General features: G+C 40.5%; 1 protein-coding gene across 1 annotated transcript; it reads right to left on the bottom strand.

Moving 5' to 3' along the window:
- Positions 1-435: 435 nt before the first annotated feature.
- On the bottom strand, positions 436-27,477 carry LOC119915086 (cilia- and flagella-associated protein 44). The gene is made up of 34 exons (XM_038734664.1): positions 27,088-27,477; positions 25,119-25,272; positions 24,233-24,395; positions 23,385-23,487; positions 23,076-23,292; positions 22,242-22,356; positions 21,288-21,452; positions 20,784-20,939; positions 20,625-20,672; positions 19,789-19,888; positions 19,607-19,701; positions 19,305-19,514; positions 17,715-17,825; positions 17,472-17,624; positions 17,080-17,289; positions 16,723-16,865; positions 15,642-15,921; positions 14,541-14,596; positions 14,086-14,248; positions 13,695-13,825; positions 13,024-13,235; positions 12,807-12,951; positions 12,423-12,600; positions 11,368-11,609; positions 9,620-9,893; positions 8,813-9,016; positions 6,779-6,974; positions 6,555-6,674; positions 5,222-5,352; positions 5,006-5,122; positions 3,486-3,687; positions 3,223-3,383; positions 2,885-3,019; positions 436-832 (listed from the first exon to the last, which is right to left on the bottom strand). The coding sequence occupies exons 1-34, from the start codon at positions 27,161-27,163 to the stop codon at positions 548-550; spliced, it is 5,451 nt and encodes a 1,816-aa protein (XP_038590592.1). The 5' UTR covers positions 27,164-27,477; the 3' UTR covers positions 436-547.
- Positions 27,478-27,905: the final 428 nt, after the last annotated feature.

Below are 27,905 nucleotides of genomic sequence, written 5' to 3'. Positions count from 1 at the left end.
TACCTTGTTACTGATACTTATGATTGAGTAAACTGAGGAATCACTACCAGACTAGTTTGGTTAAGGTGCTGTTAAGTGGTCTAAACCCTGATAGTGAGTGGAAATGTACTGTAGATGGTAGATCAGTCTGCAATTAAAGTATTTAGAATCCTAGGTCTAGAGTTAGTTTCTTGAGATTGCAAGACAATTAACGAAAACCAAGAAAAGAGATCCTGTTACTCTACTTTAAGCATGCCTACTTTTGTTACCTGTTTCTTTTCAAGATTTTAAAAATGTATTAATTAGCTGAGGGTGATGCGAGAGGAACAGTCATGGGGGTCAAAAAAGGTTTCACACTCCAAAGACCAGAAGACAGCTTTCAGTAAAGACAAAATCAAGCACCCTCATTATTTAACACTTGGAATTGTGAATAAACAAAGTAGTCAACAAACTGAATCAGTATTAGTAGTATTTTTTAATCTTAAGAATAAAATTTCATAAGAAAGGGCTATTTGTGAGCAGAGTTATCTCACTATACAGTAATGGTGTACGTGTTTTCTGGCCTCAGTTAAGTAGCTCCCTGTCTGCTGGGTGAGTTTTGTACTTTCAGCTGTTTGGACGAACGCCCTTGTCCTTGTTTGCTGGTGTAGGAGTGGTTTCTAGGGGTGGGCATGGGGGCGAGAGGGGGCAGCTGGGCCTGGCAAGGGGGCAGGACGCGGCCTCCTTTACGAGACAGGAGGCCAATCTCTCTCCTGAGGGCCTCGGCCTGCTGTGATTGTGTTTTCACCAGCTCCCGGAGCCTCACAATCTCCTCCTGGTCCACACGTCTCCTGTAATCCTTGAACTGTCGGCCCTGGACACACACAGATATTAATAAAGGCATGCAGTGTGCAAATGGACAGATGGAAAGTGTTTTGATATTTCTTTTTAAAATAAACATTTTTGAAATAAACAGTAATTACTTTTTTAAGCATATGTGTGTTTAAAATGCACAGTAATGTGTAGTTTATAAAATATAGGCTAAATAATTATGTTTGAGTGCCTGAATGAAATTAGTTTCCTGCTCATCCACTGATCTCTTCTGGGGCGCTACAAAGATCGCCCAGGCAGTACAACAGGGCAGCCAATAACTGACACAAGATCTGCCTATAGCAACATAAATTAAGCCAATCAGTTTCCTCGAATCTGATGGCTGAAGGGTTCGCCCTAAGGTGAGTCAGTCGGTGGTAGAGGGACACGTGACGTTGTTGACAATGATGAATGCAGAACCCAAGACACAGGCTTTCAGCCCTGGCTAGCTGGATGCAATCATGTAAATGCCGTATTTTGCTTAAAACAGTGGGGACGACGATACAACATGGACTGTTACAGGAGTAAATGACACAAAACATTTAGCAGAGAAGATTAAGAAACATGAGTGTACGAGGGCACATATGGATAATACGGTGATCTAGCCATGCTAGGCAGAGTTAACATCGCTACACAGCTGGACGAAGGCTACAGGATTGGGGTGAGGAGACACAACGAAGAGATGGATAAGAACAGGCACGTCTTATCAAAGATAATTGACTGTGTTAAATTCTGCGGGGCCTTTGAGAAGGCTTTTAATATTGGCATTAAATCATTTATGACTATTTCACAGAGCACTGGTATCCTGCAGTTTGTGTAAAATTGTATTGGGACGGTTACTGAAACTGACTGGACATGGTACAGCCCCACCTAAAATATTTTTCACCAGCCGCCACTGTGTGTGTGTGTGTATATATATATATATATACACACACAGACACACACATACTAGGGCTGACCCCGAATAGTCGAAGATTCGATGCTTCGATGGGCGTGACTGATGATGAGCCTGATTCGACTGTCAATCTAACAGTAAGGATCATGCCATTTTGGCATGGGGTGCTCAACGTCTTTCAATAAATGTTTTTTAGGTGCATGAATAAATCCAAAATTGTAACCCTAACCCTGGGTCAGTGCGCATGTGTGGGTGTAGCGTGTAGGTAGTGGCAGAAGAAGAACACTTGCTGAAGAGACTGAGCCCTAGCTTCACCGGTGTTGTGCCGAGTTGTCGCACCTCGTGGGACTTTCAGATAATGTTGATGAACCACACAAAGAATATTTTCTTTGTGCTACTTGAAATAGACCCGCGAGGAACCGCAACGTGCATGCAGTTGTCAGCAGCAGGGAATGCACGCACCTCTGCACAAGACCGGTGAATGGCAGGTGAGAGAGAGAGAGAAAAGGGTCCTCAAAAAGCCTGCAGCTCTGCAGCTTCTCAAGATTAAAGCGGAGCCACCATGTGTTATCCCGCCCCTCCCAGCTCACAATCGCCGTGCACAAAAACACACATGATTCGACTATCAGACTTTAGGCAGGATGACGATTCTGATTCGACTAACATAATAGATCAAAACAAATGAGTATTGGTGAACACTTGGTGAACTTACAGAGAATTATAACCAACCCTGCAGCTCTGCAGCGCTTTTGATTTTATGCCACATTTTTTGGACTGGTTTCGTGTAAGCGATCTTATGAGCATCACAGTGTGCTACCTGCCCAGCACCAAACTAAGAACTAAGAGGAGAGTCAACATTGGACATTCATCAGGTGGACACAAACACAACTCAAGTGAACACAACAACAATGAAGTAGTAATTGGCAGTGAAATTCTTAATTCTCAAGCTCCTGCCAACAAAACTCAAACAACATGTATAAAGTGCACGATCTATATACTGTAAAAGTTGCTATATACAGTATTCACTGTGACGGTTATACAACATGTTAACACGTATTAAAAAATATTACCATATATTACCATCCATGTGCAAATATTAACATTGTAGATCCCAGCTTTGATTAAAATTACACAAAAATATATTTAATGCAACAAAATTACCATTTTCTTCTGCCTGGCGCTGAGTTTTTGTTCCAGTTCTTTCTTCTGGTCAAGGAGGATCGTCATGCTGAGGAGACGCTCCGTGTTACACCTGGTCACCTCCATCAGAGCCTGACGCGCCTCTTGTACCTTCGCCTGAATATCACACACACAACCACAAATCCCAAAAAAGATCAATACTTACTTATTTCCATTCTAAGATGTTTCTAAAAAAAGACATTTACGTTTTAAAAGGATCACAACAAAACAACACAGAGATACAGATATCTCACAACTGCCAAAGTACACACACACACACACACACACACACACACACACACACACACAGGTCAGCGTACATCCCACTGTTTGATTTCCCTGGCGTATGCAGCTTCTCGGAGGAGTTTTTCCTGTTTGAGCTCCTCCAGCGTCCTGTTCCCCGACAGCGTCTGCAGAGCCTCCAGATCCACCAGCCTCCCAAACTTCATCATCATCAGCTGGTTGCACTGCTTCTCCAGTACTACACACATACAGACACACAATCAACACACATTTAAATATAAAAGAATGTCACGTTCTTGAGCTCGAGCTCTTCTAGGGTGTTGTAGTGTGCGGGTCTCACCCTGGATTTTGCTGTCCATGTCCTTGCGGTCATAGATGAGCCTGACGTGCTGCTGGCGGGCCTGATAGTACAGGTCTCTCTGCTCATTCTTCTCCGCCTGCAACTGTTTGATACGCTCCTGCAGCCTGCTCAGCTCCGTCCTGTCCAGCACCAATGCTGGACTCAGGTCAGACGGCACCGAGCCGTTAGTGATAAATTCAATCTGGAGAAGGTGGAAGGAAGCCAACGGGACAGAGAGTAATTGCAGGAGATAATACAATGAGGAAATTGAAGTACCAAATCAACTCAAAACCAGAGTTTCACAAAAGGCTTTTGCAGGAGACAGAGGTGAATTGGTATGTAGGTTGAAGGCTGCCAATATTAAAATAATGTAATCAAATCAAAGTGTTTATTTGTTCTCAGTTTTATTCCAATTAAAATTTCCACTGTCATGATGGAATTTGCATAACTACTTCCAAAATCTAAAATAATTAAAACTCCGTTGATAAAAATTCACTGAAACTGCAGAAATTCACTGAACTAAAATCTTTGGTTTTTAGGTTGTTTGTCTGACAAATCAAGCAATTTAAATATTTGTGTATATTGTGATGCGCTTTTCTTTATTCTTTTCTGAAACAACTAATCTTTTAAAAGTGGGGTATGCGATTCTTATCAAATCCACATCTTTTTATCAAATTCACTATCTCCTCACGGTCCGCTAGCTGCCCGTTCAGTGTGTTTGAAAAAAGAAAAAATCTGATGTTTGTAAATAGCTCTGGCTCTGTAAGTAGAAAACAAACAAAGTGGTTCGTACCAAGCAACTACAAACTATTTAAGCCATTCCAGCCATGATCTTAGTTCACCAAGACATGCTGCTGTTGTGATGTTAGCTACAGCAGCAGGAGAGTTGTGAGTATCGCTGTCTGGAGCTGGTGTGTTGCTCTGAGACTGTCTCGTCCTCTCTGCATGTTAGCTTAGCAGCAGCTACAGTTTGCTAGCCCACGACTTAGCTAATGTTAGCTATTTAACTTGCTCTGTCATTGTTCGCTATATATATAATGTTGGATTTCTCCTGAATCGCACACCCCACCTTTAAGTGAGAAAATAATTCATAATGGAAACAACTGTCAGTTGAAAAGTCGCCATGTATAATAAAAAATTAAATCTTATAGCCATTTTCATAACGACAGGATTCTCTCAGACAATTGAAATCTTGGGTATTTGGCACCAATCATAAGACACAATCTCACTGCTCTGGTTTCCGGCCAGGGTTGCATGTCTACCTACTAGAAGAAAATTTGAACGTGTTTTGCTGGAGATGTGCTTCATAATAAAGGCAGGGTTGTCTGGTTGCAAGTTCTACCTGTCCATGGTTTCTTTGGACTTGTTTTTGTCTGGCTGAAGCTTTTAAATGTCTGTGATATCATGGAGAATAATACCATCAAATAAAATATTTAGGGTTTTACTAACAGCTTGAATTTGTTTTGTGTTCACTCAGTTGTTTTGCCATCAGTGAACCTCCACAGTTTTTGAATGTTTACCTGGTTCAGTCGGAGAGGAACCACCACATCCAGTTCGTTCATTTTCTGCTGTTTCTCCCTGTTGACTAACTCCAAGTCGTCCTCAACTGCCTTCCGAATAACCTTCACCGATTTCCTCTGCAGAGCCCAGCAAAACACACAAACATTAGGATGTGAGTGACAAAACTCGCACATGCTAATGGAAACATATCCGAAAGATGCAAAGCAGAGTATGACCTTCTTGACGAGGGTGTCACACTCCTTCTTCAGAGCTTCAGCACTCTTCTTCTCCTCCGCCAGCAGTTCCTCCAGGTCCAGCCGACGCTCACGAAGCTGCAGTGTGTTCTCAAACAACACGGGATCGCAGCCTGAGACACACAAACACAAACACACCATGGTGTGTTTTTCATCTCCCTTTCCTCTTCCATATAAACTCACCAGCGATGTGATATTATTGGCTAGTTGCAACAGGCCTTAGATTCCTTATACATGAGGTCCCAGGGTGGATTAAATTATATTCAGTTTATTCAGCTCAGGTAGGGTCCAGATGTAATGCCAAAAAGGACATGCATCATGTTATTTAGGTCTGTTCAGACGGACCAGGTTTTGGATCGGGTCTAATTGTCTTTTCAGAAAAATGATGTGCCAGTACTGCTTAGCCACAGGTCGCAAATAGTGGCACTGTCACTTTTCACAAAGAATTTTGCAGACACATTGGGGATCCCTACAAGATTTGGTTTTCAGAATTAACACGAGAGGAAGTTATCTCATATTGTACATGTGATGTCAGGTTCCACATGTCTGTTTCGACCAACTTGGAGAAAACTAGTCAAGTTTGAGGACAACACCACCATTATCAGCCAGATTACAATGTGACATATCAGGAGGAAACTGACAATCTCGCAGAGTGGTGCACAGAGAACAACCTACTGCTCAACGAGCTGATTGCTGATTTCAGGAAACAGGAGATAAAGACACACACTCCTGTTTACGTCAGTGGAGCTGAGGTGGAGCAGGTGAACAGTTTCAGGTTTCTGGGAATCAACACAGAGAACCTGACATGGTCATTTCACATCTTCATGCCGGTGAAGAAAGCTCAGAAAGAAAAACCCATCTACTGAGAATCAGCGATCAGGAACAGTCTGTTCCAGTCTGGTTCAGCTGGTGTTGACAGTTGGCTGAGAAAATCCTGTTGTGTGTGATATGTAGAGATTCTATTCTGAAGTCTTCAAGTCCAGACGCTGTCAGTTGTCCTTATAATTTCAGTCATCAACCTTTTTAATGGAAAAGTTTATGCTCCTTTCTGACTGTCAAAGACTCAAAAATCTATGAAAGTTGGTCGAAACATTATGTGTTTTCCAGTCTTTGTAGGTGTCAGATAGCCTTCAGGTTTGTCCTCATCTTAAGAGGGTTATGACTTACAGAGTGGACGAAACGACTTCAGCTCAGTTTATGGTGAAAAGATGCAGCGCAAACAGGTCGCTGACTGCAACGCTGGTAAGAATGAGACGTTTCTACTTTGCTGTGAAAAAAGTAAAAGCATTTGAATATTTTCTCCACCAATACTGACCTGGAGGGCAAACATTAGTGTCCAGAGCAGGTCCTCCCTCCTCCGTGCTGCTGTCATAATCATCATCATCATCATCCCAGTCATCATCTTCATCAGAGTCTTCATCACTGTCCTCTTCTTCTGCAAACACACATTTGGCTCATAAAGGACACGTGGACAAATTGACACACAGAGTATCACACAACACACTTGTTATATTATCCACTTGTGTTCCTTCCTCTTACCTTCACTTCCCGTCTGCTCCTTCTTCTTAACACGTTTGATCTTCTTCTTGAAGACTTTTGTCAGGAACTCTTCAAACTTGTTCTCTTCGCCAAGCGAGGTGTGGAAGGCGGCAATCAGAGCCCTCTCTCTCTCCTGCAGCTTGGCTATGTCTCCCAGCTTCAGATCCAGCTGTTCATTACACTCCTCCAGCTTACTCTGTCGGGAAGGAGAGGGGAGGATGTAACGAAGAAGTACACAAGGTTATATTCACAGTGATCTGAAGAGGGGAATCACTTGTGTTACCGTGTCTACACAGCAGCAGCCTAAGTGCTCCATCTGTGTAGAACAGCTGGTTCTGTCAGATGTGTGAGGGAAAAACGCGGTCAAAACACCGCCTGTGTAGATATGCCCTTAGTGTCCACTGTCTATTCTCAGGCCTGCAGCCTGTTGCACCAACTGTGTATAAGTTCAAACTTAGCCTAGGTATAACAACGTAAATTATTATTATTATTTTTAAAGATTAGTTTTTGTGGGTTATTTATTTGATAGGAATAACTTAAGAGGGACAAGAAATGTGGGCTGTAAATTATGACTAAATTGTGGTTTTTGCATTACTGAAATAAAAGCGGTCGAAGACAACATAACTCTAAGTAACATCTTTATAGTAACACAAGTGCCGTTTTTCTGCCCCGCAGCCTAATTTTTTATTAACTGCATGGCATTTTGCAACACAGTAATCCAGTACAGACCAAATTAATTGATATGATATTTCAACATTGATCTAACGTACTAAAATGTGCTACAACGCTAAGTGGCTCATGCTAGCCAGAAAGCTAATGGGCACTGTCACCATGTCGATGGAAGCAACTTTAGCTGATTTAGTTACAAACTAATTAGTAGTTTCTAGAGTTGACTTTACAACTTAGGAGGATACATAGCTGCTGTAACCCAGTGCTATTAATCAAGTTTAAAATCAAACAGTGTGTGTGACTTATCAAGTCATTCCCTTACAGAAACACATTCAAATGAATTCTCTCTAAAGCGACTGTGCTGTTTTCACTATTGTCAGTTACAGTATTGTTGACTTGCAATTCAGTGTAAACTAAATCCTGATTTGAAAATCTTCACTACATTGGCATTCAGCAATAAGAGTTAAATAATGGGTAGAATATTTATGTGACTATAACAACTTTCAAATGTAATTTTGACTGTTTGATGGCAAAAGTTTTTGTTTGTAGAAAATTGAGACAGTCCTAGTGAGGATCGGTGAGCCTATGTGTTTATTTTAGCTGCAGGCTTTGCTGTCTGCCACTTTGATATTACAACTGGGAGGCCCCAAAGTCAGAGACTTTAAATTCTCCAGTGGTTGAAAAAGTAGGCTACTTGAGTAAAAATACCAATTAACACAGTGTAAAACTACTCCATTACAAGTAAAAGTCCTGCATTCAAAAGCCTACTTAATACAACAAATTTCTGCTAAATGTACTTAAAGTATCAAAAAAATGTCCCCTGTGACTGATTATTATCATAGAATATATTATTGGATCATTAAACCTGATGCACCATAAGTAACATTTAGGTGGAGCTAGTTTTAAATATGTGATGTACAGTTAGCTAGTTTTGTCCAGTGGTTCCTGACCTGGGGTTTAGGCCCCTCCACATTGTCACATTATAAATCTGGGGGATCGTCAGATGATTGATGGGGGAGGAAAGAAGACAAAACTACTATTTTAAAGACTCCATCATATTTTTTAATTTAAAATCTTCATCTGAAAAGTAACGTGTTACTAGGCTACAGCTCTCAGGTAAACGTAGTGGAGCAAAAAGTATATATAATATTAAATTATAATTAAATGAAAGTAGTGGAACAGAACTATAAACTAGCAGGTACAGTAAATGTGTAAATGTATTTTACACCATTGAAATTCTCATAAAATATTTACACTCTGCACAGATAGTATCAAAACCAAAGGTTGCCTTATGGAAGGGAAACAAACATCTTAAACACTATGATTGATATATTTTAGAGAACAGGTACGTAAACCCTCTCTCACCGTGATGCTGTTCTCCTCCCCAATGCGTCCGTTTAGCTTCTCCTGCAGGCTGTCCTCCCTCCTCTCAAACTCCTTGAGGAGCAGCAGCTCCTGGTAGAGCGTCAGCTGATGGAGGTCGGCCAGCTTCAGCTCCCAGTCCAGACGCAGCTTCTGGTGACGCAGCAGCAGGAGCTCCGCGTCAAACTCACACACCGATCTCTCCATCTGATGATAAAAAACACCCCACAGATGATGTCACAATGTTATCCATAGTCAGCCTGAGCTCTTCAGTAGATTCCAGAAGATATTTTCTTTACAGTAAACATTAATACAGAATCAATTAAAAAATAGTAGACAGAAATAAACTGGAGCAGTGCTGAGGATGAATTAGAGTTTAAGAGTCTGATAGCTTGGGGGGAAAAGCTGCTCTGCAGTCTGGCGGTGCGGCAGCAGAAACTTCTATCTCTCTTCCCAGAATGCAGCAGGGTGAACAGGCTGTGGCTGGGTGGGTCCTGTCCTTTAGTATCCTTTGGGCTCTGCGTAGTCACCTCACCTCACCGATATCACTGATGCTCAGGAGATGGGTACCAATGATCTTCTGAGCAGTTTTAATCACCCGCTGCAGAGCCCTCCGGTCCAGGGCCGTGCACATCCCATGCCAGTTTGTGATGTTTCCACTCAGAATGCTTTCTATTGCTCCTCTGTTCCTCAAGAACTTGGCACAGGAATTTGGCCTTCTTAAGCTTCCTCAAGAAACATTTCTGAGCTTTCTTTACCAGCATGTAGAGATCAAAGGTTCATCACTGACTAAAAAAACAAATACCAGACCTGCTCCAGCAGAGAGTCCTGCTCGTGCAGCAGTCTGATCTCCTCCTCTCTCTGGAGCTCCTCCTCCAGCTGGCTCTGCTCTGCTCCTTCCTGCCCGTCTGTCTCTTTCTTGACTTCTTTTCTGGTTACAGATGAAGCTGACAAACCAGGAGTCATCTCATCTCCTCTCTCCTCTTCTACTTCCTCTTTTCCCTCCACTCCTTCCATCTCTTTCTCCAGCTGCTCCAATAAACGGGAGCTTCCCTCCTGCTCCTCCTGCTCCATGGACTTGAATCTGTTTGAAAATGGAAAAAATGGATATATTCATTTAAATATATCCAACAGCAGCTAATCAAAACATTATGTGGGTGTTGCTGTCATCAGCGTAGCTTTGGTTTAGAAATGACCAGTATAGGTCACTATATCTGAGGTTTAACTTAAACCTACTTTAGATCTGGTTTAACTCAAGGTTTAAGTTCAGTAAAAGAACAAATTTCTATTTATTTCTAAAACATATGTGTGAACACGTATGTGTTCTTATGAAGGCAACACTATAATCAAGGGTCAAACTTATATAGTTGTGTAATTACAATAAAAGGTGTCACTTCTTCCTCAATTCATTTTTTTATGTCAAAAACAGGCTTACTGATATCTGACAAACATAACAACCCGTTGTTAACCCCTTGACGCCGACTGTCGCGAATTTGCATCATACCTCTTCCTTGCAGACTGCAAGCCAAGATGGGACATGGATTCTCCAAATGCCTGTTGGTGCATATTCGATACGTACCTAGGAACCTTTTGCAAGCCCTGGTTTCTCGTTTATGCCTGTTGTCGCTAATTTGCATCAAACCTACACATACCTGAATTTATATCTTTTCTATGTTTTATAGACAAATTAACAATCTTCACTTAATTTAACATCTGCTTGAAAGCAAATGAAAACACAAATCATCTTTTTTATTTTTTGATTGTAAAAAAATTCAGGCGTTAAGGGGTTAATTAATGCAGCGCTACAAGCCCAGTGTCTGCATGGAGGTCAGTTGGCCAGTAATGTAAAAGTCACATAACCAAATAATCAAATACAGCACGTATTGTCAGAACAATACCCACCACAGTTTTAGCGTAAGCTAATACTATATTTGACAGATTACTGATACTGCAGTCGATTAAAAGGGTTAAATACGCTAGGTTTGATGTACACTTGATTGAAATATAAAATAACATTACTTAATGGTAGTGATAGTCAACTATCACAAGTGCAAGTACACAAGTTTTGTCTAGTGACGTGTCGGTGTGAACGAGTCTGCTCTATCAGCTTGAAGTTAAAGTGATCATCCCGTCTGAAAGCCAAGAGAATGCTTCATATAAGTCAGCTAGTCAGATCTCAGAAAGACTACTTTGTGTTTTTCGTCTTCCTTTTAAACGCCTGCATGAAAATGAGTTGAATATGTGGATGGATTAAAAGGTCTGCCAAAACGGTGCATGCAAATGCAATTATGTAGGAAAAATTACTTCCCTCAACATAAATTTCTTTTTGACTGCCTAGCCTATGCATATTGCAGTGCCAAAAAATATTTTATCTAAAAATGATCCTTTTCTTTAATGAAGCCAAAAACTACAACGATTTGACCTTAGTGATATTATACTGTATGACAGCTGATAGATCTGCAGGTCCTTCCTTTTCCTTGAAAATCACCTAATTTTTTTTCTTTTCTTTTGTCTGCCTAGACCTGGTCTAGGATCAAACTAAAACCTGGCTCCTGTACCTCTGTTCTCTCAGAACCCGGTATCGCTCCAGGGTGGCGTGGCTGTACTGCAGTCTCTTCTCTGGGGTTTCCTCTGGTAGTATGTTGGGCAGGGCAGGTGGAGAGCGGTGGAGATGGGCCGCTAGACACTGCTGGACCCTCTGGACCTGCTGAGCCTGAGCGCGCAACTGAGAGACCAGGCGAATCTTGGAGTCCCGCAATGCCACAATCCGCCCATTCATCTTAGTCTGCCTCTCACGGATCTGGTGGGATGGAAGGAGTCATTAAATTAATCTCTTTTCATCATTGATGATGATGATGATGATGATCATTGATGGATTTAGGTTTTCCTCCTCTCTTTAGGATGATGACACAGGTATAATGTCACATAAAATCTTACCTTAAATAACTTTGCATACAGCTATGGATTAATATGTTGATTACTGTCACAATGAATCGAGTTCTTGTTTGGTCTACAAAATGTCAGAATATAGTGAAAAATATCCATTACAATATCTTAAAGGCCAAGGTGATGTCATCAAATAGCTTGTTTTGTCTGAACAACTGTGCCAAACCAAAAAATATTTAATTAACTGACACATAAGAAAAAGAAAAGCTGAGGACTCTGTACTAGGGAGTTAATGACATTTTGGTTTGCCATCAGCTAATCGTTTTAGCTGTACATATAGCAAAGTAGACACATTATCCATGACCACCCAGGCCAGAATCATCACAGTATGTTGTTTCTGTATAGTTAAATTACACACCTGTACAACCCCATCGGGCAGATAGATTTTCATCAATAAAAAGCAATAGATTATATTTTTTGAGATCCGCGAATTATTTGTGCAGTGAGACAAACAGCACCACAGCCCTACCTCAGCCTCTCAGCGACTACTTTGTTTTGCTTTGTATAGTCACTACATTGTTGATGAATCTTTGTTTAAGCCATCTCATGAAGTGGTTTATGTGTGACATATAGACGGAACAAGTTGCAGTATATTGCTGAAAACTGGATGACTGCTGTAAATGAGCTGTGTATTAAGATATGTAAGTGTCTGTGTGTTGGTGTGTACATTTTCCTCCAGGCCTATTAGCTCTGCTCTCTTCCTCTCAGCGTTCATCCTCAGGTGTTTCGGCACTGTGAAGTCTTTAGCTGACTTCAGCTTTAAGTCTCCGATGTTCTCTTTGGCTTCGTTGATGGCCTGCACATCCTGCGGATCCTCGCAGTCCTCGTTTGGCTTCTCTGCGTAACTGAGACACCGACAGTCCTTCACAGTTTTGCACGAGCATTGCAAAATTGGCTCATTGACCCCCCTATTCAGTTAATCTGGCAATGCATTGTATGGATTTTTTAGAATACAATAAACATCATGTCCATAAAAGAGAAACAGAGAATGCCATGTAAATCTAATTTGAGCCCACAGGACTGAGGTGATGTTGTTGGACATGACACTCACAGTTGGGCCCATTCCTGCTTCCTCTTCTCTATCTTGGCTCGAGCTTGTTCAGCTTTCTCTGCAGCCTTTCGGAGCCTCTCGACCTGTCGATCTGCCAGCTTTATCCCCGCTGGACGAGCCACTGGTGGGCGCAGCACCTCCTCCTCTGGAGAACACACACACAGGTAGGTCAAGCATGTCTTTGACAGGTGAAACAAACACACAAACTCTTTCCTACCTTCTAATGTGCTGCAGTCTTTTGCAGGCTCGGCTCTGGTTTTTCTGCTTTCTGGTGCAGCAGCTCCGTCTCTGTCAGGCCATCCGGGTCTGCTCTGATGTTTGAGCTGGGTTAAAGGCTCGGTGAGCGTCGGCAGGCGGTAGGTGGAGACTCTGTGGTCGGTGCAGATGGCGACCACAGTGACCATGTTGACCTCCAGAGAGTCCCTAAACCTGAAAACAGGGGAGAAGAGGTGAGGGTTTCCTTCTGAAGGCTGGCGGTCTTTACCTCCAAACTTTCTAAGCCACAGGGGCAAAAACACAATGAAATCAAAACCTCAGTCAGGTAGAACATTTAAACTTTTATTTTCAGTAACAACTCATCACTCCAAAGAAGGGATAAGCTCTACGTAATTTTCAGAAAAATACATCTGGAAATATTCAACCTATCTGTTCCTCTGTTCTTTTATGGTTACTGTCAATAACACTGTTTTTCCACTCTTAACTTCATTTTAACATGTGCAGTAAACTCTAAAACTAAAACAAATTTAAGTCTTAATATAGACAAGTTTTAGAATAGAATAATGATCAATTATTATTATTACCTGCAGTTAGACCAGTGATGCAGCAAGTCACCTTCCTGCAGTTATTATGAATTTGATAGGTGCATGTGTGTGTATGTTTAGTCAGTACCAGTCCTGTAGTTTGCTGAGTGCTATGCTGCAGCGCTCCTCCTCCCAGGCCATCTGCTTTCTGACCTCCCTCACCCGCTGGGCCTTCACCCTCTCTGCCTGCTCACTGAACCGCCGGTCCAGTTGCAGCTCCTACACACACATACACACAATCAAGGACATGTACTGACATACAGTAATTCCCTGGAGACTTATCCAAACCTCATTATAATATCCCTAACCCTTACCATAACCTTAATGATGCTTATGCATCACTGATATCTCACTTCTGATGTGAATTTTGTTTTATTCTAAAATTAAACTAGATACAGCAGCTGCAATGGTAAAATGACATGAACTGTCAGACAGGCTGACAGTGGATGACCCAGGTGTGTGTGTGTGTGTGTGTGTACCACAGGTGACAGGCGAACATGCTCCGGCAGACTCTGGTTGTTGTTCAGCAGCTGTTTGAACGTCTTCTGGAGCTCAGCCAGCTTATTCCGCTTCGCTGCAATCTTCACATCAGCCTCCCGACGCAGACGGTCTTTCTCCAGCTTCTGCTTAGCCGTTTCGATGCTGGAGGGAGGTGTGTGTGTGTGTGGGGGGGGGGGGGTCAGGATGATGGTCAGAAAGTTAGATGAGATAAAACTGTCATGAGTATCTTGAGTTACGGTGACACCTAGACATAGATATAACTAAATGTAAGACATTCCAATAAATAAGGAATTAAATACAGACAATATAGTTCTCTACTGTACAAATAACTTTCTTAAATAGAGACAGAAAATGAGCTACACAGAAGACAAGAATAGAGTGACAGAGAAAAAGAGGAGGACCAAATGATCTCTTACAGGTTATTCACACCTACCTGTAGGCTGCTGGGTTCTCAATGTCCTGGGCTAACGCTTCATTCTCAATACCCACCTGTCAAAATAAGGTATGAATAAGATATTCGTTTTTCATTGAAACAACATTCATTTCATCTACAACCATTCACTTGGCCAACCTGCACTATACTGTTTTGCCTCCCAAAAATTCTGATCAAGGATGATTTCTATTAAAAACTTGCTGATGTAGAACTGCACCTGTAGACATTTGAACTGCACATAATGATGGAAAAACACCAAGTCCACAAAAACCGTCCAGCCACGCACAGAAAAATGTTTTAATAACACTCAACTTCTCCTTTGTCTTCCACTAATGAAGCAGTTTAAAAACCCAATTGCTTACGTAGTTTTTCTAAATGTTTTCACTTGTGACAGACACAGCAAACTGATCGTATAGGTTGTTTGTTCCAGAAGGAAATACATCAATGCTGGAAAATGTTGCAAAATGTTCTTCATGTTAAAATCCACTTGTTACTGCATTTATATGCACTCAGCCCCCTGGCTCATGTCGAGTCATTGTTTTAACCAAACTAGATATTTAGCATGTCTTTGTTGTCGTCATTGTCATTTTAATATAGCCCAAGATGACACATTTAGCTCGGAGGGCTTTACAAAAAAGACTTTTTTGGAAAAAAAAAGGTCTACAGACATGTATTAGGCATAGTGGTGCTTTGAGCTAAATGCTAATGTCAGCATGCAAACATGATGATGTTAAGCAGGTATGCTAATTGTTAGTTCAGCATGTTAGCATGCTAACATTTGCTCATTAGCATTATTTCCAAAGTACAGATGAGGCTGATGGGAATGCCGTTACGTTTGTAGATATTTGATTGTTAACCAAAGTACTGGACAAACTGAAATCTTTAACTGATGTTGCTGCAAAAAGTTAATGCCAATCTATCTAATAGATATTTTATTAGATACATCCATCCAATATTTGTTGAGATACTTCAGTTTGAATTAAAGTGGTTGCCCAACTGACAGATTGATTTTGTCATCCATAGAGCCACGATGCTAGTGTGGTTTAAAAGACAGAAACACAGAAAAGAAAAAAAGAAAATGTTGATGAAATGTGGACTGACCCTGGGAGAAGGCACCTCAGCCCTCTTTCTCTGCAGGCCTTTCTGTAGCTCTTCTGGAGGAAGCAGGCTGAAGGAGAAGATGTTGCCGTCATCACCTGCCGTCAGCACAAAGAGGTCGTCATGGCTACAGCGGATGTGCCGCAAGTGTCCGTATTGGTTGTCGTGGACGCTGAGAGCCCAGTAGGCCTGCATGGAGGTGAGGCAGTGGTCACTAGGCTGCAGAGGGTAAACCCTGATGAAGCCTGAGTGCATGCCACAGAGCAACAGCTGCCTGTTGGAGCTACAAAAGACCAAAACAAAACACCAGGAAGGAAACTTTATTAAGGTAATAGTTCCAAATGTGAAGGAGGCTCTAATGTTTACCTCCTGAAAAGTTCCTTCATTTCTGGCCTTATATCACACTTTTTCTGCCAGAGAGGGGTTTTAAATCTTTTAAGTCTTTGTGTGAAGACTCTTGAATCTTAAAGTTGCATTAAAAGATTTTTGCCCACCAGGTGGCAGATAAACTCCAAAACAAGCTGACAGACACACAGCCCTGATCTTATAAAGTTATAGTTACCAACATTTAAGCATACATTTGCCTTTTGACACATCCAGCAGACACAGAGCAATACTATTATATCATCCCATTGGTGTCCAATAATCACTCTCCTTTTAACTCTTTTTTGGCCTAAACCAACTCCAGTGAAACATATCTGTTTCTTTAGCTTCTAAATGTTCCACTTTCTGCAACAACTAGCTGCCAACTTCCTGCTGTTTGGTTTTTTGGTAATGTACAGTGGGTTTATCAGAGCTCGTTTATGTAATGTTCAGTAACATGGTATATATCCATCTAGCCACAAGGCGGCGCTGTGATAATTTACTGTGTTAAATCAGAGAGAGGAACTCTTACTTTAGGTTATCACCGGAACATGAGGTGAAAAATAAATGACTAGCACAAGCCAGCTGTTCATCATAACAATGTACTGTATGTTCATTGAAAAGAAATGAACATTACATGGTACCAGGAGCGGTTACTAAAGCTAATGACGTTACGCCGAGAACACTGGAGGGTTTGAAGCTGAAAATGTCTGCCTGCTACCTGAAGGTGATGGAGCGAATGGGGTCGTTGTCTGTGTTGTGGACAGGCCGGAAGTCAAAGGGCTCATCATGCCGCTGGTCCGGATCCTGGTCCTGCTTCTCCGAGAACTTACAGTGATACAAGAATCCTGAGTCAAAGCCTCCCTGCAGGAGAGAGGAAAGAGAAATGGAATCAATCTTTAAGGAAAAGACAAAATGTCTTCTTTGATTATTTCTGTGATAAATTTTTGCATCCAGGATTCTTCGTCAAACAGCGTAAAAATTCCTTGCTTGTTGATTTTGACCACTTAATTTGATTTTAGCTGATTTATTACTATGCAATATCTTTGAACATTCTAGTTATTGTTAGTGTGTATACCATGGAGAGCCAGAACTGGCCAGGCTGTGAGTAGAAGCCACAGTAGAGAGGACTTGGAGGGTCGGGGAAGTGGATAGGGGGCAACTCTCCCTCTTCTTCTTCTTCTTCCTCTTGCTCTGCATCCAGCTGCTTTGATTCTTTCAACCTCTCCTCTCTCGCTTTCTTCTTCTTCTCCTTTACCGCTTGACGTCTTGCTATTTCCTCCTCTCTCTGAAAGACACAAACACACACATTAAAACACAAATGGTCTGAAACTGAAATGGAGTAAGTTATTTCCACTAAAATCATGGACTAATTATGATGTAGATCACAAAACAATAATACAGCCATAAAAAGGGATGTGTGCGATTAAAACCCTACAAACTAAAGCTAAGAACAGACCAAGCCCGGACCTTGATTCGAGATTTGATGCTCCTGAACCTGAAAGTTCTGCTGGGTATTTCAGGCAGCTGGAAGGTTTTGGTCGGCTTGTGGGCCTCTGGATCAGGACTCTGAACCTCGACCACATGACCATTCTGACACAGGATGAGCAGCCTGTTTTCACTCTGTGTAAAATCATAAAAATAAATCGTTTGAATCAGCAATGTTCCATCACAGAGACATTTTGCCGCAAGTGGGTTGGAGACCAGACTTACATGGGAATGAGGTGACCACTCCAGCGCCTGCACCGGCCCGGGAACGTGGACAAAGCCGATGGGGTTGTATTTTTCCGCGACAGTGAAGAAGAACACAGTGCTGTCTGAGCTCTGAGCAGGAAGATGGCAGTGACAGAAAGGTGAGATGAATGACAAAAAAAGGAAACAGATCTCTACCACTGATCTTCAGTACTATAGCACTAAACATCAGAAACAACAGATCACAGGATGGGTAAAAGTATAAAGTGTTTCTATACTAAGCTCAATTTATGTGAATTTAGACCAGCGGTCTGCAAATAAGTCTGGCATTTTCTGGGCCAAATTTTTTTCAAGCCGTTACATGGCGGGCCAGAACATAGTCCAGTTATTTTAAACCCTTAGATAGCCTACAAGTGCATGTTCAGCTCAGTCAGTGCTATGCAGGACTCCTGTTTAGAAGGTTGTAGGATCCATTCCAACTAACTGCGGGTATTTTATTTCTCCCTTGTTAAACATATTGATTATAAAGACACTTTTGCACATGCTCACAATAAAGCATGTGCAAAAGTGTGTGTGCGTCCCAGCGTTTGATCCACATTCATAAACCTGTGGACGTTTATTTTCATTTCCCTGAGGAAATTCAGGGGAATCCAATCACATGTTCTACTGACGGCTTTTTCAGAGGTGTGTCAAGCAAGCCAGGGTCTCTTTTGAATGTCGTTCAGAACTTTTCAAAGTAAAAGCTCTCAATAAACTTGTCATAAAGCATTACTGCACAAAAAGTTCTCACGCTTTTATTTTGGAGGCACAATCACTTAAGACGAAGTGATTGTGTCAGTAACTGTATCCGTCATGACTGAGATCTCTTTCAGCACCAGCCCCTATCAATGTCTTTATTTTTTATTTTTCTGCTATCAAAGAAATCTGGCCGCGGACCAGATATTATTGCTGCAGGGCCGATTCTGGCCCGTGGGCCGCCTATTGCCGACCACTGATTTAGACATTCACACAAAACAAACAGGTTGTTAAATCCTTGTGTTTTAATTGGTTCTAACAATGTAACATTGTGCATTGTCAAACCTTCGCTGTCAGAAATGAGCGTTTGACCAATGACATCCAGGTGCGTTGAAGGACGTTATGAAATTGAAAGTGAGGCAACAGCAAAGGTTTGTTATTGTTTCTGTAGCTAGTGAATTACATTCACCACAAAAAGCTGTCAGATAAAGGTGAATGACAGGGACAGCGATCAGTCTCATTTTTGCTCATGAAAAGAAATTGTGACCCTGTCAATCAGTGAAACTCGTCATCGCCTTGCCATAATTGGGTGAACTTTTCTTTTGTTAAAAAGTATCAAAGGCACATGACACATTGGCAACATACAGATATAGTTTTTTTTTTTACACTCTTCACTGAGTTTCCCCAGTAAAATGTTCTTCAAACTGGGACTTTAAAGCTTTACATGTTGATATAATAATTATATTTATGATTCCTTTAATTAGTGTGTTAAGGTATTTTAATGAACAGAAGAAGCACAATAGCTATAGTTTGTTATATGAAAGTATGCAACCCTTTTGACAAACTGCAAAAACAGTTTTCCTGGAAACATCTTACCCCTGTGGCTAAGATCTCTCCATTTCGCTCAAATGCAACAGCAGTTACAGGGGCATTATGGGGTTTGAAGGCCTGTTTGAGGCGCAGCTTGGCATCTCCTTTGGGTCTGCGCCCGGTGACCAAATGCAGCCTCTGAGGGTCGTACAGCTCCAGTAACCGGACAACCCCATCCTCAAAGCCCGTCACCAGTAAACCTCCAGTTTGGTTCACCTAAAGACAAACACCAGAGCCACACAGCTCAGTTTTCTGTCAGAACACATCATATTTGGTAGCATGATACATTCTCCCACTGACACACTTACCAATGGTGGAGCCCAGCTGAGAGCAGTTCCTCCCTGATTGAAGCGACTAGTGGTCAGTTCTCTTTTTGCCAGGAAGTCAAAAACTTTGACTGAACCTGAAGACGAGGGGCAGACCTGTTATAGTGTGTGTGTGTCAGAGTGTTTGCAAACATGTACAGCATGTATGGTAATGTATGACTCACGGTCGAGAGCGACTGTGGCCATCAGGTGGGATTTCCTTGACACGTCCAGGCCCTTGATCGCCCCAGCGTGGAAGGAAAACAGGCACTCTGGATCAGGGGTCTGCATACACGGAACATACATCAACTGTTATTACACCCTTAACTTTCATTACAACATGTAATGACACAATATGGTTTGCAACATAGTTTTTCATTAGGCAGTATTACCTAAAAACACTCACTTTCATGAAAATAAAATGACTTTATACCTTTCTCCTGGGATGTCATTTGTAATTGAAGGCTAAGTTTAATTAAATTGAAAATAGACCAGTGTTAAAAGTATTTTTAACAATTTCTTTCTCCTCACACGCCCAAATGTTGTTGTGTTCCTGCTGCTGGAAACACTGTTCATTATAGTTTACAGGAATCAAATCCCTCAGTTTTAGACATTTTTTAATGATCAAAACAAACACAGATGAAGTCCTTTATTTTTCTGCATGAAAGTTCTGGAAAAAGCCATGGAAAAAGCGAGGATGATTGTCAACATACTTTACTTCTGTGTACGTATATATTAAAAAAATAAAATAAAATCATAGCTCTACATTAACGTTTAAAGGTCAAATCCTTGTGTACAGAACCCTTTGTTCACATCTGTCAACCTGCCTCTGTAGAAGAATCAGTACAGTCAAATCAAATGGACTCTCCATTAATTAATATGAAGGCTGGGCAAAAACAATTCTGTACATCAATAACAGATTGATAGAAGTGTTTAGAAGCATTATACAGAGCTTAAATAAACAAAGTGTAATGTAGACGTAACATATATTAAAGCCAAAATGTCAGTATAGAAAACTCACCGTGTTGGTGAATGAAAGATCCAGTTTCCAGATGGCTCCGCTGGAATCCTACATGACCACACAGTGGAGAGATCAGATTTAGATATTTGATCGGTTTGAGGCCAGATTATGTATTACAAATGGTTTTAATTAGTGACCTTTGACCCTCTGCCCTCTGACCTGAGCAAACCAGATGAAGGAGTCAGGTAGGGAGCTCTTCACCACAGAGGAGATGCAGACGTTGTGTCCAACCACCATCTCATTCATTGGCTCTATCTCAAACCTGCTGCTGTCGCTGTTGCTGTCGGCGGTGTCGATGCTCTCAGAGTCCCAGCCCTGTGGGGGGGGGGGGGGGGGGGGGGGGGGGGGTCAAAGTCAAATATCACAGTGTCTTTGGCCGCAGAGCTCTCTGTCAATAAATGTCAATATAATGTGACAATGTTTTAGGGATGGCTACTCCTGCCTTCATAGGATATTTAGACACAAGGAATGGTTAAAAATGAAAACTATCAATAATGTGGAAATTACGCTCAAACAGTTACAGGTGTTCAGTGCTGATTTTAGTTATAGTAGTAGTAGTAGTTATTTTATTTAGAAAAATATCTGATGACAAACTTGACAGACACGTTCTAAAAGTGAAGCCTTATGAGGGTATGTTATTCTTGTAGGTTATAAGTATGTTACCCGGACCACTCCATCAGAGCCAATCGTCATCAGCTGTCCATCTTCCAGGGCAAACGGCTGCACCATCCCGGTGTGGCAGTTCCGCCCTCCTTTACGGCAAATCTCCACCTTGATGGCATTCCCGTCCCACAGCAGCAAGTTGCCCCAGTCTGTGCCGGACACCACCTCACAGGAGAAGACGAAGGATCAGAAGTAACTATTGTTTCTCTTGAGTCTTACAGAGGATTTCTGAAACCAACGTTTTTGTGATTGAGCGTTTGGCCTTGTTGACAGAAGGTGACAGAGACCCAGTAGCTGTTCGGGATCAAATGACCTTTATCAATAAGTGCTAAAAAATTCCATTTTCATGACAACTGAGCAACTCCACCTGCTGAGGAAAATCATGTGATGCGGTCAAAAGCTCCAGAATAGCTCTGTGCAGACCTTACAGTGAGATTGTTTGGTAAAAAACAAAAGTATGGAAATTGTATGTTTTAGCCACGGTAATAGATCTGTCTGCCGTTTTTGGTTTAGACTGAAATATCATGACAAGATATTACACAGATTACCATGACATTTTATACAGACATTCATCATCACCACAGGATGAATCATGATAACTTTGGTAATCACCTGACTTTTCATCCAGCACCATTATCAGGTCAAAGTTTTAATTTGTCCAAAACTATAGTTTATGACCAAATACCTGCAAAACTAATGATATTCCCATCAGCCTCAGCTGTACTTTGTGTTTAGTGCTAATTAGCAAATGCTAACATGCAAAACTAAGATGGTGAACATGGTAAACATCAGCGTGTTAGCATTATCATTGTGAGCATGTTATGTCATTTAGCTCAGAGCATCGCTCTTCCTAAGTACAGCCAAACAGAGGCTAGCATGACTGTCTTGCTTGATAAATTACCAGTTCTTCCTGACTTGTGTACAAACCTAACTGGTAGATCAGTGGGAACAGACCTTTCCATCGGGAAGTTCCACGTAGCCCTCAATATCAGTCGCTGCAGTTTTCCCAAAATGTCCCATAAGCCCTTGCAATTTAGGACCTGTGAATGTGCTAGCCATTTTCCAGAACCTGATAGAGAGAAGTAGATTGGGTTTATTACCTTCTGTGAAAACTTTAACATATTCAATATCACTTTATGGGAGTAATTCAACTTCTGATGTCTGAAGTCATTTCCGCAAAAGTTTTGTTTATACATCAGGTTACGGAGAGCAGTGATTTTCTGGAGTCTCTGCTGCTTGGCATGCACCCTCATGGTGACAACACAACTCCAGGAAGTCACTGGTCCTGGCCAAGAAATAGTCTTGCACATAATCCCCCGCAAAACCACAAACTGCCGTTTTTACACTTTTCTACATTGATTTTTGTACCCATTAAACAAACAAGATATAACAGATATCTACCTTATCCTCTAACTCTCAGCAAGAAAGCAAATAAGCACATTTCCCAAAATGTTGAACTGTTCCTTTAAAGGCACCTTTTTCTGCCCCTCAATATATAAATGCTTATCTTAATGAGCTTAATGTCTGAGGCTTGGATCCCTTGTTCTTGCCAAAATGACCTTCCCCTGTTTCTCAAATCTTTAAGACATTGGTCTCTGTTCTGATGGATTTGTTTGACTGTTGGACATCAAATGAAAACAAAAGCAACTGGCTTTTTTATTCTCATGGGCAGAGACAAAAACCTGTTTCAGCAGTTTCTGCTACCAAACTAGCCATCGTGTGCATTTGCTAGCAATCCACTGTGGAAAAAGGTTACTGGTTGTTAGGAGGATTCAGTATGTCTTTTACTTGATGTGTCCAGATCCTGATGATGTGAGCAATCCTGGGTTGTATGGGGAGAAGCTGACTCGGTAGACCTCCTGAGAAACGGCCTTGCAGCTCAACATGACCTCCTCCTTCCTCCAATCCCAAAGTGTCAGCATGTAGTCGGGTGCGCTCCCCACACTAGCCAGCAAGCTCCCATCATGGTTAAAATCCACAAAGCTGTACGCTCGCTCTGTACCGCCTACAGACACAAAAGTTAAAACAGGTTCATCAAATAAATGGAAACATAACATTTGAAAAAGGTATAACTCAATTCATATTGGTCTCATTTACCTCTGAGGATGCGGGACAGTCGTAATGAGGGATATTCATAGATTATGATGTTGGGCTGGTTTCCCTTCTCTGCTACAACAAAGTATTCCTTGCTAGGGTGTGCCTTGACACACACAAAGAAATGAATACATTTTTTAAAGCAATACCAGAAATGCATTTTACTCCACATCCCTGTCTATCCATTTTCATTTGTTTTATTGTTTGTTTTTGCAGGGACAGCGAACAATTAAGAAGTTATTGCACAGCGTTAGCACAGCGTCTGCCACTGTTAAATCTCTTTACTTGGATCATGTGAATATTACATCATGTCATATATTGTAGGAGGGATCACAGAGCATACTCTTGCAAGTATACATACTCCTGTAAAATCAAATGTGATGACACACTATTTCCCCATAGGCTATATGATTTTTTTGGAAATGGGCTAAACATGCAAACCCTGCTATGGCCTTTAAATAAACAATAGACATGTCGCAATGTAGCGACCCAAATTCCAATTCTTACATAATCAATAGAAATGTGATTTTGTATCAAATATAGTATTACTCTGTGTTAACTAGCATTTGGTAATATAGATAACATATAATGCTGCTTTACTGATACTGATGCTTTCACTTGGAAGTAAACTTTAACATTGTAGGTGATCCTCCATTATTCTAGTTTATACTCTAACAATACATCTAATTGTAATTCTGCCTGTAAAACAAATGGATACTGCAGTATTTCCCTCTAAAAAATAGCAAAGTCAAAGTATAAATGCTCAAACTGCTACTCAGGTGTTCCCTGCACTCAATCACAGACTGCAGCCCCAGAGTGACTCTTCGCATGCAGTTTGTCAGCCATCTTACCATGATGGAGCCGATTCCTCCTCCACTGCAGGAGCGGAGGTACCGCTGCTCCTTGGTGGAAATGTCCAGAAGGACGAGCAGGTTACCTGCTATAAAGATCAGAGTTCTGTCATCCAGCAGTTGCAGGTTCCCCCTGCGCCCGCTGTCGTAGCCAAAGGAGCGACTGAATGTGGACGAATTAGGGTTCAAGAACAGATTCACTGAAGCTTTACACAAGATTTACTTTAGATTATTTTATTATGGGGCCTTTGATAATGTAATAATAATAATTATATAATAATAATAATAATAATAATAATAATAATAATAATAATAATATAATAATAATAATAATAATAATAATCGCGTTTATATTATTATATCACTATATAATAAAACTATATTACAACTATAATGTTATTATCAACTAGATCATATACCAAAGGATTATTTTCAGTTTCTATTACCTATATTTCATAGTACTGTATCATTACTGTATTGTGTGTGTATTGTAGGCCCCTAAATATACTATACATATATATATAACACTATGCACGTATACATGTCTGTTGTATTTATTAGTCATACTTATATCTATGTACTTATATTATAAATAGTATACACATAATGGCTACAAGTATACAAGCTACAAGTATTTTCACAATTATCAAATATAGTCTAAGATATTAATAGATATATTGTATATGGCATTTTAATGTTATCACTTCCTTAATTTCTTATTTCATTTGTATTTGAATTTGAAGTTGAAAAACTAATGAACAAACTCTGTGTGATTGTCCTTGTGTTAAATGTTTCTTTGCCTCTATTTGCCAAGTATAATGAGAGAAAGTGAGAAGAGCTGTGGTGTTAAAAGAGTTTTATAAAACACATTTTCAAAGAAGGATACGAGAGGTGCAGGAGGTTCTCTGGGATTTCAGAGTTGGGTGTGATGGACGGTCTGGAGTGAAGCTCCTCATAGTTATAGTAAATTTCTGCAGAGAGCTGCTTGCTTGATTCCTCCTCATCCTTCTGCTGCATCATTGAGTTTTCAGTATCACATCCTGTGAGGGAGGAAACATTTGACAGCTTTCAGTCATCACTGGATTAACATGTACATTTTTATGGCTGGGTCATGACCGAGACTAGAAAAACATCTTATCATCGGAGACTTTACTGGGTTGCGAGGAGAGAACATTATAAATATTTAAAAACTTTGTCGATTTAAGACTATCTATTAGTAAAATTGCTTCTACTCACAATTGTACATGCTACTTGGAGTTATTAGGCTGTTTATGTAAATTAACCGATTTTCTTCTTTCTTCTTCTTCTTTCAGATCTTAGACTTCTGCTGTTTCAACTGGTATACTGTGCACACACTTGAACTGTCTTCAACCAACTACTGTAGTCTTACCATTAAATATTAACTTACATCTCAACTGACATTTCAGCTGATCATATTTTACTCTTCACCCGACGATTCAACTGCATTCATTCTTCAGACATGTTATTAGGTGTCAATTAATTAAAGTCACATGATTATGCTCTCTACACTGAAAAGAATCATAGACCCATTTAGTCATGTCAACTTACTTCTTCTTTTTAACTCAAATAGCTCTGACAAGTTTTGGATTTTGAACTCAACTGTATGAGTTTTCGAATGTTAAACTTGCATTAATTCATTGTGTTGACTATTTGACACTTTTGTCGTGTTGATTGAACTTACGTATGTAAGTTATCAGTTGAAAAAAAAGGCGAGAGTATGAGGATTGCCTAGGCGCTGCGTCTTTTGAGTTTGAGAAAAACATATACATAATCAACTAATTATTAGGGTTTAGCAAGTACTCGGTTAAAACGAGTATCCGGTACAGATACTTTCTATGAGTATCATCAGAGTAAAATGTGTCAATATCTGTATTGTTATAACCTATAAATATATGAATATAAAAAAATCAATTACTATTCTCTGAAGCTCAATTCTGAGGCTGTTCTGTAAATGCTTTTCTAATAAATATAGCAAGTTAGATAGCTGATAGAAATTTCAGGCTTAAATAACTTCCAGTTTATACCACCCACTTATAGATTAAGCCCCACCAATTCTGAGTACAGATACAGAAAATTTGGTGTTCTTGCTCACCCCTGCTAATTATACACTGCAGATAAGTCATATATTCAAATTCCAACCAAAATATAGACACTTCTGTGGTAAACAAAACTAGTGCGACCGGTGGAAAGGGTTCCAGACAACGGCCTTAAGGCCCTTTCAGAAAGGAGGTGACATCTGCTGCTATTTTGAACTTTGACTGCAGCGTGCACAATCGCACCAGCAAGCTGCCCTGCCCCGTCACAAGTCATTGAAGATAATAGCACAGTGGTGCTGTTGTTGTGGTCTGTCTTCAAGGCCCTTTATAGATGTAAACTGAAACAAATTTGGAATTTAAATCCCTTAACTTGAAATGGAAAGTAGTGTTAATTTGGTTAAGTTGCTTTAACTTGAAACTATGAGTTAGAATAACTCAAACATTGGGACAACACTGTAGTTATGTCCACTTTATGAACTTAAATTTATGAGTTGAAACAAAGGCAATCTTCAAGTTGAGTTATCTGAACTTAAAAATGTGAGTTGAAGGGGTGTAGAATTGTATGTTTGTTAGACAAGTGAAAGCAAGTTTCCTTGAATGGACAATGTAATATAGATAGCTGTTTTAACTCACAGTATTAAGTTGAAACACTAAATTATCATTAATTAAACGAATTTTATAATGTAACACCATAAGTTGAAACAAAGCTTTTCTTAAAGTTGAGTTTACTCACATTTTTAAGGCAGCAATTGAACGAAGTTTTTAAGTTGAACCACCTAGATAATTTTTACAGTGTACCTTCAGTGTGTTCCCCTGAATCTGTCTGCGTGATCACTGCCTGTCCACCAACAGCAGATGTGTGTTCTTCCGACATTTCCGCTTTTAAATGTCTGCGCTGTAAATTTATTCACGTTATTCAAAGCTACATCCAAACTGGCGTTAAGCTTTCAAGAGCAGTGAATGTGGTAACAAAGCAAAATACAGCTCTAGCAGCTCGATTTTCAGTTAAGCCAACACTTAGCTAGTAAAACATGTTTGCTTCTACATTTGGCTCTGCGATTCTGCCGTTTTAGTTTGGAGGAGTTGCCAGGCAACAAGGAATGTCACGCTGATCCAAATCCTGCTGGTTAATGTAGTTCTCAACCAAACCCTCTTCATGCTCCATAGCAAATGTGATCCTTTGCGTTGCTTTATCTTGGGATCAAACCTTTTTATAAACAGTGTATGGATCAAACCACAGACAAGACATGTTGTTAAATTGTAGAATTATAATGATCTAACGTCAGTGATTATATTTATAATCGTAGGATAAAATAAAAAATAAAAAAAAATAAAATGGGCCCAAACTAATATATGAACAATTTCAAAAGTTTATTGCTGAACTCCTTCCTGGATGCGGTGTAACCATAGTGACGACGTCTATCTCTTTAAATGACACATAAACAAACATGGCCGCTTCTCAATCGAACGGAAAAACGGTTCACTTTTTATATACTGTGCTCACTACTGACAGATACAGAACTCCATTTTTGTTTCGATAAACTGTAGGACTGCTGAGCCGAACATGTTTTGCATATTGTGATATATAAACGTTAAATGTGCACGTTCAACTATTT

This window comes from Micropterus salmoides, unplaced genomic scaffold, assembly GCF_014851395.1.
Source record: "Micropterus salmoides isolate LMB-PRFRI ecotype aquatic unplaced genomic scaffold, ASM1485139v1 Ms_hic_scaffold_20, whole genome shotgun sequence".
In the NCBI taxonomy this organism is placed as follows: domain Eukaryota; kingdom Metazoa; phylum Chordata; class Actinopteri; order Centrarchiformes; family Centrarchidae; genus Micropterus; species Micropterus salmoides.
The sequence above is the reverse complement of the archived record's forward strand: the minus strand, read 5'-3'. Positions and strand labels throughout refer to the sequence as shown.

What these genes read in the sequence shown, in the direction of transcription:
- LOC119915086 (XM_038734664.1), bottom strand. Translation starts at nt 27,163, where the DNA reads ATGTCGGAAGAACACACATCTGCTGTTGGTGGACAGGCAGTGATCACG. An exon ending in AGACTGCAGCACATTAGAAG is followed by an intron (nt 12,952 to 13,023) that starts GTAGGAAAGAGT and finishes TGTGTTCTCCAG; the next exon opens with AGGAGGAGGTGCTGCGCCCA. An exon ending in AAGCAGGAATGGGCCCAACT is followed by an intron (nt 12,601 to 12,806) that starts GTGAGTGTCATG and finishes TCGGTGTCTCAG; the next exon opens with TTACGCAGAGAAGCCAAACG.